The sequence below is a fragment of the Phytophthora ramorum genome (genome assembly GCF_020800215.1).
Source record: "Phytophthora ramorum isolate Pr-102 chromosome Unknown Phyram_PR-102_s0006, whole genome shotgun sequence".
In the NCBI taxonomy this organism is placed as follows: Eukaryota; Oomycota; class Peronosporomycetes; order Peronosporales; family Peronosporaceae; genus Phytophthora; species Phytophthora ramorum.
In genome coordinates this window covers 845,078-859,077 of record NW_027150652.1, presented here as the reverse complement: position 1 = coordinate 859,077, position 14,000 = coordinate 845,078, and the positions used below count along the sequence as shown (strand labels likewise).

The window sequence follows — 14,000 nt, the reverse complement described above, 5'->3', positions numbered from 1 at the left end:
CCGCGTCTTGGGCACTTGAAGCCATGTTTCGGGCTCCGACGCGCGGCTTCTGGGCGCTCCAGCGTCAATTGCGCGGCGTGTTGGCTGCCGATGCGTCCTCCCGAATGGGCGCCGGTCAGCGTGCGCTACTCGCCACCACCAGCGAATCCAGAGACTCCGCGGAGTCGACCCACCAGCGACAGCAGTCGTCGTTCCTGCGCAGCGTCGACCTGAGTAGCCCCGCAGCGCAGCGGAAGCTGTCCAAACTGATCCAGGAGGTGGTCAAAACCAAAGCCAATACCGGTGGTGCGTGCTGCAAAGCAGTTGCTAGAAGAGGATAGGAGCTCACTTCTTGCTGCTACGGACAGATTTCGTGCCGCAAGTGATCGTCCAGAGCCTATGCACGACGTACCGAGGCATGAATATCGACGAGAAAAAGCAGTTTCTGCTCATCTTGGCGCAGGACCTACACATTGACACGGCTCTGGTGCGATGGATGGATAGTAGGTAGTATTTCCACTTTGTGGGACTGACTGGGACTCTTTTGTTTTGATTCTGTTGACGGTGAATAGGTTCTGCAAAGTGCTGCTCAGTTTGAGCAGAACTTGACTAATGTGCAAGACGCTCGCAGTGGTGTGGTGGACTGGGAGCACGAGAACGTGGAGCGGTACTTGCGCACGTTTCGCAATCTTCGCAATGCTTTGTCACCACTGTATGAAGTAAGAGGCATTTACGGGGGCTGAAAACTGGATGGGATGCTTTCGAGGTTTTGTACTAACGGTAGCGACGCTTTCGACGGGGTAGACCTTCTTCCAGCAAATCTTGTCGCAACGCGAAAACGGAATGTTGTTCTTGGTACACATGCGAGCAGACCTGCTGCAGGTTTTGCGCAAAAACGCTAGCCATTCCGAAATCCCAGCTCTCCGTTCTTTAGATGCAGGCTTAAAAGTAAGTCTTCATGTGTGTGTTATGTGTGTATTCATCTGGATTCAACCAATTACTCAGTATTCACGCGCCTTCTACACAGCAATTCCTAGCAGCGTGGTTCAGCGTGGGGTTCCTGAAGCTGGAACGCGTGACGTACGAGCACTCCCCAGGCCAACTTCTGGAAAAGATCATTCGCTATGAAGCAGTGCACCCAGTTGGTACAATCGCCGAGCTCAAGCGGCGCCTTGGTACGTCCGTGCAATCCAGAGCAATTGCACTTGAATTGAAATGTGACCCGTTTTCGGTTCTGCCTTTGTATTGTACTATGCTAGGCAATGGACGGCGCTGCTTCGCGTTTTTCCATCCGAGGTAAGATCTCGCATACCATCAATATTAATATTTAAGTCTGATCATGGATGTGCATGTGTTGTAGTATTCCGGATGAACCGCTCGTGTTTGTGCATGTAGCACTGATGCAAGAGATCGCCTCCAGCATGCAGTCAATTCGTGACCAAACCGAGCAATTGGCAGAAGCCTCTCAAACGAAGGCTGCCATTTTTTACTCCATCTCCTCCACGCAAAAAGGACTTTCGGTAAGGGGTATCGCTTCTGGCATACACATATCATTGAACTGATTTCGTTTATTCCAGGGTGTGGATTTAGGCAATTTTCTCATCAAAGAGGTTGCCAAAGCTCTCAAGGTGGAGTACCCGCTCCTGAAAACGTTTGCGACGCTCAGCCCTCTGCCGCAATTTATGCCATGGCTTGAAACCCAGCGATACAAGACTGATGAGTCGCTTGTTTCTCCTCTCGAGCTGGATGCCCTGATCGATGTCCTGGACGAGCGTGGCGTTACGATTCAACCCGATTCGACCGCTGTGGCTATTGTCCTGGATGCACTCTCTATTGATGATTGGAGCAAGGATGAAGATCTCGTTGCACCGTTGAAGCCTATGATGCTGAAGCTTGGCGCCCGCTATATCTACCACGAAAAGAAACGAGGTAAGGCACTGGACCCCGTTACTAACTTCCACGTTCGGAATGGTGCCATTTTCGAGCGGATCAACTGGTTGGCTGATCTATCCAAGAAGGTGCGTGGCTCAGGCGGTTGATCGTTGATGTGCTCACAAAAAACCTACTTATCGATTTGCGATTTTTGTCCATGACTGCTTTATTAGGGCCTCGCGCAAAGTGCTGGCATGATGATCAACTACAAGTATGATCTAGCACACGTGGAGGTGAACAATGAGAACTACTTGCTGCACAACATCATCCCCATTGGTCTCCAACCGCAGCAAGTTCTTGGAGCGCGTACGCTTTAATTGCGTCGCAGGAGAACTTTGTGTAGTACTTGCCAGTAGTAGAGCAGAAAGTTTGCTTGAATTCACAGTCTTGACACGTAAGGAACGTTTCTGTTTTTTTGTTTTAAAGAAATCGACCAGAGCAGTCTTTTCTGGTATCCCTGTGAAGAGTCGTAGCGCAACGAAGCCGTGATGGTGTTGGCACAGGATGAGATCGATGCTTGTCGGGAGGCATTCCTGGCTTTCGACAAGGATCGGTGAGGGCATTACAGATGGCCGTGCGATGATTGAACCTGACAGTGTGCTATTTTACGCTTGGCAGGAGCGGAACAATCGATGTCTGGGAGCTGCGTCAAGTGCTAGAAGGTAAGTGCTGCGCCGGCTCTGGTTATTCAGGATTTGTTCCAACTAACGCGTCTTGGATCAGCAATGGGGCAGCAGCCAACAGAGGAGGAACTATTCCAGATGATCAGTGAGGTTGATGAAGATATGAGCGGCGCAATAGGTAACCTTTTAGACGCGACTGCAGCGGATATTGTACATTTAATCCTCATGCCACACCGGTACCAGACTTCGCTGAGTTTCTGCAGGTGATCGACAATCAAAAGGATCGCGCCGCTATGTTTGAGGATGACAGCGACATGAGTACGGGAATTTCGATTGAGGAGATTGCGGGAGGCGCTCTAAGTGTCATGTGTGCTTTCGTAGTTGATGCGTTTGTTGCGTGCGGTGGCAAATCCGACAAAACGGGGTTTGTGCGCAAGGAGACGCTCGTGAAAATTATCAAGAGTGACTTTGGTCTCACTATCAACATTGAGGAGATGATCAACAAGCTAGACGTGGATGGCAGTGGAGAGATCGAATTCGACGAGTTCAAAGCCATATTAACCTAGATGAAGGCTTCAGCGGTGATACTTCGTGGGGGTATATCAGTGTAGAACCTTTGGGTGAACGAGGAACGGACATTTATGCATTTATGAACGAGATCACACCGACACTAGCATGCGGTAAAGTGCAAAATATACTCTTTTGTTGCGAGTGGCCATAGCAACCTCCAGTGACGGGTGCCAGCTAGTCTTCTTCGACAAATCCAGCGCACCTGGGCCGTCTAAAACATTTTGGCGATTTGTTACGCGAGGCTTTTCTGAAACATAGTGTGAGGATTCGGAGTCACCATTTGATCCAATATTTATACGTGTAGCAGGATTTAGTGAATAGGACATCAATGTACCTAGATAAACAAACTGTAAAACGCAAATGTATCAGGATTAACATGATGAATAGAGACAATAAATAGAGACAATGGATCAGGATCAAGCCTCGTTAATATTTGGAAGTGGATGTGAATCAATGATACCATCCACAAGACCCCGCATACAACCCCCTTTGATGCCATCGCCCCGAGATAAGCAAAATATCGGCGCGTCCACAGCGATCAAAGGTGTTGAACTTGCCGTATGATCTCGTAATGAAGTTGTTGACATCTCGCTGATCCGTTGTAAGGAGAAGAGCATTCACCATGCCGTCTTGGTGGTGGTGCCGGGTTACTTGAGCGAATTTTCTGAGTTCCGACGCCATTTCGGTGTTCGAATGTGTTGCGACCACCAAAACGATTAACTTCGGCTATTATTGCTGGAGGCTTGGGGCATCGATAATTCTGTTCGATAAATGCTAGTTGGCGAAAATATTTTGCGTGGAAGTGCAAGGAAGCTCAATACTATCAAAACGCCGAAGCGGGTGTTGCTACCACCCTTTGGTCGGGCTAGTGTCATTGTCGAATATACGCCGTCCCCATTGTGAGCACCAGCATCGTGTTTTCTGAAAAAATGTGGCCAGCGACTGGAAGCTTACTGTTCGTGGTCGTCGCCGAGCTCCTCCTAGCGTGATATTCGATCAACAACAGCTCTCCAGTAATCATTGTATTACTGGCAAGGAACGTTGAATTGTTCTGCCCGGGCCCTCGTTGGTTCCACGTTGGCCGTCGAACGCCTCAAACACGGCGGGTTTCAAAGTTTCCTGATCAAGTTATCTAAGAGCAGTGACCCGTATATGGCAATAAAAACTATGAGTGGTAAGTCTTGCTAGCTACTACTTTGTTGATGTACTTGTTCGTGGTACTTCCGTTGATACACTTTCACAATTGTTGACCAGCTCCAGAAACTAATCGCCTATTGCCAGCGCCAATGCTCGGGAACTGAAAGAGGCCGCGCTTCAGTTGCTTCGTGTTCGTTGCTTTTGCTCGTTTGAATCCGCTGCTTGCTGCTGTACTCTCTTATCAACCGGAGATTTGACTGTTGCCGCTAATTTTTGCTTGCTATTATATAATAGCTGAGCGACGCATCCAGTACTCTGCGCCAAAGCACCTAGGCGGCATATACGAAGAGGCTGTTGCGAATAGATACAGCAACCTCGTTCAATGATGGGTGCCAGCTAGTCTGCAGGATCTTCTTCGAGAAATCCAAAGCATCAGGGTCGCCTGGAGCGGGCATTGCAGCAATCTGCTGCGCGAGGCCTCGCTGGGGCATGGAGTGCCGGCGGCTCACTCGAGCTGTGCGCGGGGTGATCGAAATATCGGCGCGTCCATAACGGTCATAAATATGGAACTCGCTGTTATACGAGCCCGTGATGAAGTTGTTGCCATCCCCGCTGACCCCGCACTCGAATTTGTCGAAAATGCAATCACTCTCATAAAGATCCCCCAGTCGTGGACGAAGGTGCTCGTGGATCTAGACGTAGGAACAAACACGGTTAGTAAGACCAGCAACACCAGATCACCCTACCAGCTTTCAACGCCAATACCGAAGCAGATATTGCACGACTTACATTGATCGTTTGAACCGGACGCGAGTTCATGTTGATGTCCCAGACTTTGAGAGTCAGGAAGTCGCGTGCAATAATGTAGCGGCCGTCAGGAGAAAACTTAATGTCAGAGATCGACGCGATGATCTCAGAGAAAAAACTTCTGGCTTCAGGATCCTCCTGCTCTTCGAAAACTGTAGCCCCGTAAGAAGTGTTCCTTATTAGGCACGCTTCACCAGGCCAACAACACAAAAAGTGCATCAGGAACAGTGCGCACCTTGAGAGTACGCATCACACAACGCCGCCTGCCGCATATCGCCCAGCTTAATGGCGCCGCGACTCGTGCTATACATCATCGTGTTGCAGTGCGTCGGGTGGAAATCCGCAGCTGTGATAACCTCCGTGAGCTCTTCCATATTTGCTGGCTTGATGTCCACGATGTCTAACAAAACAACACCACCAACGCACATAAGTTAGAAATGGCATTAGGCGACAACAAAAGCGAGCATCGACGAACTGAAGCTTTGATTCGAGATGCCCAAGCTCCACAGATTCACACGAAGGTCATCCGCCGACATGAACGTCTCTCCATCGCTGTTGATCGCGATCGAGTTGATGTGATACGTATGTGCGTTCGCGTAGACGCGTTTGGCTGTGGACGTCGTCACCTGGCCGCGAACATTGGTCTGTGGTAGGCGAATGAGCTCTGGTGTGATTTGGGCCCGTGGCACGTGAGCGAGTCCCTGTTCGTTGTACGTGGTGACTTCACGCACGCTTCGCTCGTGTACCTTCCAGAGTTTGATAGTCTTGTCGTTTGTAGACAGGAGGCACTGGGACCCGTTGGACGGTCGGCACCATTTGATCTGGTTGATCTTTTCCTCGATCTCCAGACTTTTGAGGTAGTCGAATTCGGCATTATGGCTCTGGAACTCGGCGTACAGCTGATACTGCGGGTCGTTCATCCCGCTGTACATGGTTTGATTCTGATTTGGACAACATACAATGTCAGAGGATAAGACCTGCAGGTAAACTCCATAAGAGCACGGACCGACGCAAGGTTTCCATGACGACAGTAAATGGAGACTCGGCCGCCCTTGTTCCCTGTGGCTAGAAAGTCTCCCGATCGGTCGTACTCAATCGCGGAAATCACCTCGGCTGCAGAGTCATCATCTGCAGTCAATAACCCAGCACCCTGAAAGCTGTAACGCCACCGAATCCCTACCTTCAACGAAGCTCCGGGCGCTTTCGCCCGCGGAAAAGACCTGACCCCACTCGGCTTCAGCTTCGCCTGTGGGTTCTGCCATGTTGACTTCCAAAGCGCCGGCGTTAGTGTGCTTGAGCCTGGTCAGCGCACCCACTCGGCCTTCTTCGCCTCCGATGTCTCCGTGGAGATTGGTTTGCGTCATGCAGACGCGAGGGGGTTGGGAGCTGCTCTCGACACGACCGTCTGCTTGGCGCTGTAAGAAGCGAAGCTGGCCAACGGACTGCTGCACCTGCTGCTTTCGCCTTGGGGGTCCTTCTCTTCTTTCGCCGGAGGATCTCGAGGTGTTGCCTCAAAGGCCGCTTTGCTCCTCGGCTGGGGGTTTCGTTTTTCACGCTAGCAGAAGGGCGGGCGCGACCACTTGGAGAATGGACGGACGAACGCAAGGCGAGGTCAGCACTCGAGGGCTGAAGCGACGACGGCGTCTGAAGGATCTGCGGTGATGCAAATCCCGTTGTTGCCTGCTGGATGGAGTTGTCACGAGGCGACGAGCTCGAACGATGCGAATGGGGTCCCTCTCAACCGACCAGACGCTGACAGGCATCGCGATCTTCAATCGCATTTTTTTTTCCATTTTTTGCTATGTACTGCTGCTCCCGACTGGATTGTACGCTTGTATAATTGTATCCGGGTGTGACTTTCAGTGTTTCATGGCTGAAACAGATTTATCCGAATATGTGTATATAACGTCCAGATCGGGTGTAATAGACCATTTACTGCACTCATCTTGTCGGGGACAGCATCATCTGAAAAATCGAAGCAGAAGCTTATCACAAAACCTGTCAGGAAAACTCGCCACTGCTTGCATGACAAATGAGCGGCTTCGTTCCTCACAGATGTGCCCCACAGCGCCGACGACAACGAATAAGATATGTGCTGCGTGGAGGAGAAAATGAGGCCGCAAGGCTGCGCCAAGTACAGCAGCGGGTGCCGCAGGAATCGACTACGTAATCGCCGTGGAGAATCTCCACCACATTCGCGTCGGCCGTCCCATCTTCTCAAGAGTGCAGGTCGAAAAGCACGTGAGATTGATATGCTGTTGACCCTGCCTCGGATGGTGTTGGATACTCGGCGATTATCGCGTAAAAGCCCAGCGACAGCGAGTGGCTGCCGTCCTCGGCGATCCTGGCGCGCACTGTTTCTGGTTTTGCTCGGCGCAGCAAAGCTTGAGCCATTGCAGGAAGCTGCTGGCCACAATCTAAATGACGCTTTCCTCAAACGATCCAGCCTCGCAGGCGTGCCAAGTCTCGCTGGATTGCTTCCGACTCGCATTCATATGTCACCGCAGTCGAAAGCAAGAGCTTGGCAACTACATGTATTGTAAGTGCGCTCACCCGAATGGTATTATTATAATAAATGCGGGCGAAATACATGCCCCCCCTGGCAGCGATGGGCCGAGTTCAAGAGTGTCCTACTCACTTGAACGTCCGTTGCAAATCTTTAATTAGCTAGATTCTAACGGGCGCGGAGGGCATCTCTAGCAAGCGCTGGAGCGACACCAAGTTGCACATGGGGTCAACAATGCCTTGGCCATCAAACGATATTAAGTGCATCCGACCTGTGCATTCTCCTAGTGTGGTTGAAGGTAACTACCACGGAGCAAACCTTTGTTTTCTTAAGTCGCTACAGCGCATTTGAGTCATCGAAGAGTGCGCATTGGCCTCAATCATCCTGGAAGATCAATCTACTTCCACAAACTTGAAATCGTCAGTGAATGTGTTCCCGTTACAACTCGCTACATGAACGCAAGTCCTCATGCGTTCATATTCCACACATGCGTCGCGGTACTGCATATACACTGCCACCGCTCGAGCAACCTTCTTTATTTTCCCGAAACAATGAGCGAGGCTAGATGGCTATCACAAAAGAAACCCGGTCGTAGTTTTAAAGTTGATTTTTTTTAACTACCAGCTTCGTCTTGCTGGTGTGTGTTTCCGCTCGCAAACCCGACTTCCTCCGTCTTCTTGTACACCTTACTTTAATTGCAAGTTGCGCCATAGTCAATGGCTCAGCGCTCTGAGGATAATAATTCCTGACAACGTACATCGTGTTTGAGAAAGCAAACCCGAGATATCCGATATCCTCTAGATAGTCATATCAGATATCTAGACTGTTATCTCGCCCGAACAAGCGAACCGAGGAATGGCGAGAGCGACTGCAACGCGCACGCGCACGCGTGCCGCCAAGGCGCCCGCCGCGGAAAAGAAGCGTCGCCGGGCGCCGTCGGACTCTTCCTCCGACGATGAGCAGGAGCTTGAACTGAGTGACACGCGCCGCGGCCGGGGCAAGCGGCAGAAGGCCAGCGCCATCCTGACCGAGTTCACGAGTCTGGACGCGCTGCTGAGCAACGACCTGGCGGAGAAGCGCAAGCGCCAGAACCGCGAGCGCAAGCTGCAGAAGCTGCGCGAGGAGAGCGAGGCTGCGGCCAGAGACGCGTCCGAGGGCGGCTCCTCGCCGCTGGGGAAGCTCATGAGCCACATGGCCAGCAACATGTCCACGCTCTCGGGCGACAGCCACCTGTTCTTGGGCTCGGAGGTGACGGTAGCCGAAGAGAAGTTCGGCTACGTATTTACGCCCATTACAGAGGTGGGTGGGGGCACTGAAGGGCTCGTGACGGGATGATGTATTGACAAAAAGTGTTTTTTACGGAGTAGCCTCTGCCGTATCGCACGTACAAGGCGACGGAGACGGAGCTCAAGAGCGACCTTAAGCTCGTGTACGCGGTCATGCAATCCACGGACGACGCAGAGCTGAGCGGACTGCTGTGGTCCAAAGCCATTTTGATCCGCTGCATGCTCACGCAGCCGACTAAATCGACCACCAGAACTGCTGCACCACCGACACCGGTGGCGCTGCCATCAAAGATAGGATCGTGGTTATTTATGACGAGTAGGCTTGTTGTGATGCCCGTGAGAAGGAAATGTCGGCTGCCGGCTCTAACGAGTGCTCCTTGATTTGCTTGTGCAGTGTCGACGCATAGCGACAGTCACGTGGTTAGCGGATGCTTTAGCAATCTCTTTCTGATGCTGAGCTCGGTCAACAAGGCGTCCATTCCGAGATTGAGCGCAGCTCTACCCGTTGCGTGTTTTGCCCACCCAATTGAGGATTTCCGCTCGGCTTTTGGCACCCAGGTCCCAGCAATTGAAATGGAGTGGAAGCCGACCATCTACGATTTCCTCAATGCCTTCCGCGCGTATGGTTTTCAAGACAGTAAGCGATCCATGAGTGTGAAAAGCAAGATCCCGGCGACCCCGCCGTCGACGAAGAAATTGCGCGTACTGCCTTTCCCGACCCTCAATATGCATTACGTGCTGATGTACTTGGTGATCTGTTTGCGCACGAAAACACTGACGCTGGAGGGCTACGATGCCTTCAGTTTCACGATGTTTTTTTTGCGTATGCAGTTTGAAAACGATATCCACGCCAGTATTGTAGACCTGGCCACCATTTGCATTGAAGAACTCCTGGATGTGTTCCCGCGCGCCGAGTGGCGGAGAGAGTGGGCGCCGCAGCTTGTTCTCCGCATCGCTGGGGCCAACGAAGGCTTGTTTGACTCGGCAGCTGGCTGGCTCGCAGTTGCACGTCGACTTCCGCGCACAATGCGTGGCACACAACTCACCACAGGACTGTCGATCTACGTCCTGCAGCACCGAATCGACATAAAGCTACTGGAGGGGGTACGCTAGATTGTGCTCCTGGTACCCTGTTGTGTGTCGCAGTCGCTAATGTTGATTTTTATGATCGTTTTGGATATACAGGCAACGTCCGAGAGGCCGTTAAAGTTTCCGATCCAGAGTGGACTTGTGGTGGACATCGTTGCTGGTATTGTGCAAGATTTGACACTGAAGTATGCGGAAACGCGCAAGAACGGCAAGTTATCGAAAACCACGCCGCCGTTTGATCTGCTGTGCAAGAAGGTGGCCCTGATGGACCTTGCACTACAGGCATTCCTCAACATCCTCACACCAAAAGAAATGAAAATCATGCTGAACAAGCTGGACCAGCTGGCTGACGCACACAAATCGACCATGTCAGCCAAGTGGCACGAGCTCAAGACACTTGTAAGTCTCATGCACCGCAAGTACTCGCTTGAAAATTTGCGCATAGGTCGGAGTTCTGCTCCTTCAGCGAAAACCGAGCTGTTTTGTGACGACGACGATGAGTAACAACATTTAGGGACGTTTGTTGAGTCGCAATGCGGCTGAATAGAGATTAACTGAGCACTGGAGCTTGTTATCGCCCTATGCGCGGTCGCACCGTGCGAGCTAGTGGCGCTGCGGTTTTTATCTTAGTATGCTGCCTCAATTGTGCGATCACCTACAAACTCATCAAACTATTGCTGCTCTTGGACCAGTGCTGCGTACTGCTTCTGCAATTTGACCTCGATTAGCTGTTGCGAGTTCACTTCGTTTGCCAGTCGGGACATACGGCTTTGCAGCGCCTGGGCTTCGACACTTGCCAGATCCTCGAAGCACGCCTGCTCGATCGTAGCGTTCTGAAGCTCAGTCATGTGGCTGCGCAATGACTGCAAACCCTGTTCCGAGCGGCGGTAAAATCCACCATTTACGACCCGCGCCCGCTCGCCCAGCTTCTGCGCTCGCTTGGCAAGGAACTGCTCGGTTTCCTTCAACTCCGCAAAGCGAGCTCGCACGGCATGCAACTTGTCCTCGTCTGATGTAGCAAATTGGAACGACACACCACCGTTTGTACCTTCGCCGTCAGCTTTGCGTAAATAACGCGCTTGCACTTCCTCCCATTTAGCGCCGAGAATCGAGGCGTCCTGAGATTTCCACACGTTGTTCACGCCACACAGACTGGCCTCGATCTGCACCATTTGCCGCGCGTGCTCCATATCACTGTCCGAGAACTGCTGTAAATGCGGCACTGCCACTGCGCTCGGAGATTTTTTGCGCTTCTTGCTCTTCTTGGACTTGCCATCATCTATGGGATACTTGGCACGATCATGCTCAAGCATTCGGTACATTTCGTCCGCTACCTCGGTTATTGCGCTGTGAATCAACACCTTTTTCACCTTTGTAGGACGAGGAAGATCCTTTTGCACAGCAGATGAACGCCGTTTAAGTTCACGCTCTTTTTCCTGCTCGCGCTGCTGCTGCTCACGAGCCTCTCGCTCCCCAGCATCTTCCTCCTGAAGGCCAGTGACGCGGTCATCGTCAGCTTCCTCCTTCTCCGGAACATTAATTTCATATTCATTCTGAGGCGCGGGTAAGCTGTTGAAACCTTGACGCAGACTGGCTGCCAGTCGCTTTGCCCGAGCCTTTTCTGCCTTGGTATTCTCAGCCTCTGTACCATAGAGTTGCTCCGGGTTGATGCCTAACTCATCACGCAGTGGTGTGCGTGTGGCAGACAGAGGCGTCTTGTCACCGACTCCACCAGCCATTGCTGAGGATGGTGTCCGGGACGGAGTAGCACCCGCATAGCCTGTTCCTTCGTAAAGCTCAACATTCTCGCCGCCAAGAAGAGGAGTAGCACTGTTTCGCATGGCCAGCAGATTGGCGGTTTCCTGCATAATATTATCGTGCACGTCGCGACTTGATGGCGTAGCTGCAGGGCCTCCAGTAGCGGGATGAAGCGGGGTGGCACTGTAGTCACCCATAAGCGAACGCGTCTCGGTAGCTGATCCGTTCTCCAACGCAAGCGCAGCTGCATGGGTAGCGTGCATCCCCAACTTAGCGAGGTCGCTCAGCTCCTCGTTCGAAACCACAGGTGCGGGCAGCTCCAGCGGAGTGCGCTTAATCGCGTTGATGGGGTCGTTCTTCTCGTTCACCGCAGCGATAATCTGTGGCAGGTTGGATTTCATCAGCGATTTTTGTCTCTTGGCATCCTGTTTGCGCTCCTTCTTCTCTTGAGCGTCACGGCGCACGCCTTCCAGCTTGTCCAGCTGCAGTGCCGCCCGCTTCGGGTCCAGGCCATTGCTGGAGATGCGCTTCTCCTCCGCGACATCGTAAAACCCAGCGGGGGCCTTCTTCTCGAATGGGATCTCGCTCGCGTAGTCAATGTACTTGCGCTTCTTCATGTGCACCTTCGGGTTGGACGACATGACTCCGGCAGCCTTGAGTTCGCGCTTCTTCTGCAGCGTAGCGAGGCGTCGTGCCTCCTCCAGCTGTTTCTCGCGGGCCTTGCGCTTGGCCTTCTTGCCCTTGGTGTTGGCCAACCGAGCCCTCGCCTCCGACAGCATCTCCTTCTCGTCTTCGTCCATGTCCACAGGATCGGGTCTGGCCGGTTTGTTCTCCGGATTGGGGTCGATCTCCCCGGCGCGCAACCGCCGCGGGTCGTCGCTCACGTCGACGCCGTCTTTGTGTTGCGCGGCGTCCAGCAGCCGCTCGTAGTGCTCCATGCACTGCGCCGCGGTGCGGCCCACGATGGGGGCGATGGTGCGCCACTGGGAGGGCATGAGTTTGACCAGATGCAACAGCTTCTCCTCCTCCTCACGGCTCCACTCGGTCTTCCGGATGCTTGGGTCCAGCCACTCGTACCAGCGCGCCTTGCACTGCTTAGCCGACTTGCGCGACAGCAGCGACGCCACGCGCGCCCACTGGTTCATGCCGTACTTCATGACGGCCGCCTTGAGGATCTCATCCTCCGTGTTCTTCCACACGCCGCCCTTGATCATGATCCGCATGGCTGCCTGCGGGGGGAGGCAGCGACAGACGGGGAACGACAGACGCAGCGACGGATAATGGAGCGAAACGAGTGGTGTGCGGCACATCACATCGTATCGTGTATAGTTGATGTGGTACGTATCTTTTCGTATTGAAGTTGTCATGGCGACGATGGAGCAGCGAGGGCGCAGTCTGCAGGCGGCGCTGCAGTTCATGGAGCGCAATGGACGCGCGCTGGAGGAGCTGGTGGCTAGGATGTTGAAGGCACGTGAGGAGCAGGAGACCTTCCTGGGCGCGTTCGCCAAGAGTCTGGAGGATATCGCGGCCCAGGAGGAGTGCACGCCGCTGGCGCAGGTACTGGAGAGTCTGGGCGACTGTGGGCAGAAGCTGGCGAGCGAGAGCCACGACATTATGATGCTGCGACCCGAGACGGAGATTTTACAGGTGGTCACGCAGATTCAGGACTGGGCTATTGTGCCCATGAAGGTGCGGGGCCTGAAGAGCTCGAAGGAGGGTAGAAGAGAGAGAGAGAGAGAGGGGTCTGACACTTTGGACTACTGCAGAGACTGCTGGAAGACCGGGAGAAGGCAATCAAGATTGAAGCCAAACTACAGAAGGAGTATGACGAGATGAGAGTATGTGGGAGAGCTGTGGAGACAACGGTAATGCAGGTCAGACACTAATGTATTGGTGTCTTTGTCCTGGTTGAAGCGAGGAAGCTCGGCAAGAGAGAAGAAGCTGCGGATGCTATCGGACCAGAAACGGCGAGTAGAGAATGTCAACGCACTGCTGGAGACACACATGGAGAGCTTCGACCGGTATCGAATTCAAAAGATGAAAGTGCGTTTGGTATCGCCTCTCAGCTACCGCTCTCGCTAACCTGCTAACCACTCTAAAATCTACTACTTCGCAGAAAATTGTGAGCGAGTTGGCTCGCTCTCAGGTATTCTACCATGCCAAAGGACTGGAGTTATTTGCCGTTCCGTGTCAAACCATCGCTAAGCTCGATCCCTTAGACGCAATGAAGGCCACTGCACAATCCAACTCTACCGATGCTACCTAGATGGGTCGGACAAGCAGAACTTTGGTAGCATCTCGGTACCAATCGTA

The 14,000-nt window shown here is 52.8% G+C and overlaps 6 protein-coding genes across 6 annotated transcripts; 4 read left to right on the top strand and 2 right to left on the bottom strand.

Annotated features, from left to right (window-relative positions):
- Window positions 1–23: 23 nt before the first annotated feature.
- KRP23_7097 (Malonyl-CoA decarboxylase, mitochondrial) lies at window positions 24–2,228 on the top strand (the record flags this gene model as incomplete). The annotated part of the gene is made up of 9 exons (XM_067892369.1): window positions 24–285; window positions 348–466; window positions 552–698; window positions 784–927; window positions 1,007–1,154; window positions 1,239–1,275; window positions 1,340–1,499; window positions 1,557–1,997; window positions 2,085–2,228. The coding sequence occupies 9 exons, from the start codon at window positions 24–26 to the stop codon at window positions 2,226–2,228; spliced, it is 1,602 nt and encodes a 533-aa protein (XP_067744256.1).
- Window positions 2,229–2,399: 171 nt separating this feature from the next.
- On the top strand, window positions 2,400–3,100 carry KRP23_7096 (Dynein 18 kDa light chain, flagellar outer arm; the record flags this gene model as incomplete). The annotated part of the gene is made up of 5 exons (XM_067892368.1): window positions 2,400–2,464; window positions 2,530–2,573; window positions 2,635–2,712; window positions 2,778–2,852; window positions 2,916–3,100. 5 exons carry the CDS (start codon window positions 2,400–2,402, stop codon window positions 3,098–3,100), a joined length of 447 nt encoding a protein of 148 aa, XP_067744255.1.
- Window positions 3,101–4,570: 1,470 nt separating this feature from the next.
- KRP23_7095 (Protein phosphatase PP2A regulatory subunit B) lies at window positions 4,571–6,412 on the bottom strand (the record flags this gene model as incomplete). The annotated part of the gene is made up of 6 exons (XM_067892367.1): window positions 4,571–4,933; window positions 5,031–5,200; window positions 5,284–5,448; window positions 5,524–5,989; window positions 6,055–6,161; window positions 6,229–6,412. The coding sequence occupies 6 exons, from the start codon at window positions 6,410–6,412 to the stop codon at window positions 4,571–4,573; spliced, it is 1,455 nt and encodes a 484-aa protein (XP_067744254.1).
- A 1,997-nt stretch (window positions 6,413–8,409) lies between these two features.
- On the top strand, window positions 8,410–10,433 carry KRP23_7094 (uncharacterized protein; the record flags this gene model as incomplete). Its single annotated transcript, XM_067892366.1, has 4 exons — window positions 8,410–8,853; window positions 8,922–9,156; window positions 9,235–9,944; window positions 10,026–10,433. 4 exons carry the CDS (start codon window positions 8,410–8,412, stop codon window positions 10,431–10,433), a joined length of 1,797 nt encoding a protein of 598 aa, XP_067744253.1.
- A 167-nt stretch (window positions 10,434–10,600) lies between these two features.
- On the bottom strand, window positions 10,601–12,910 carry KRP23_7093 (Cell division cycle 5-like protein; the record flags this gene model as incomplete). Its single annotated transcript, XM_067892364.1, has 1 exon — window positions 10,601–12,910. The coding sequence occupies one exon, from the start codon at window positions 12,908–12,910 to the stop codon at window positions 10,601–10,603; it is 2,310 nt and encodes a 769-aa protein (XP_067744252.1).
- A 142-nt stretch (window positions 12,911–13,052) lies between these two features.
- On the top strand, window positions 13,053–13,953 carry KRP23_7092 (uncharacterized protein; the record flags this gene model as incomplete). The annotated part of the gene is made up of 4 exons (XM_067892363.1): window positions 13,053–13,376; window positions 13,454–13,525; window positions 13,602–13,730; window positions 13,804–13,953. The coding sequence occupies 4 exons, from the start codon at window positions 13,053–13,055 to the stop codon at window positions 13,951–13,953; spliced, it is 675 nt and encodes a 224-aa protein (XP_067744251.1).
- Window positions 13,954–14,000: the final 47 nt, after the last annotated feature.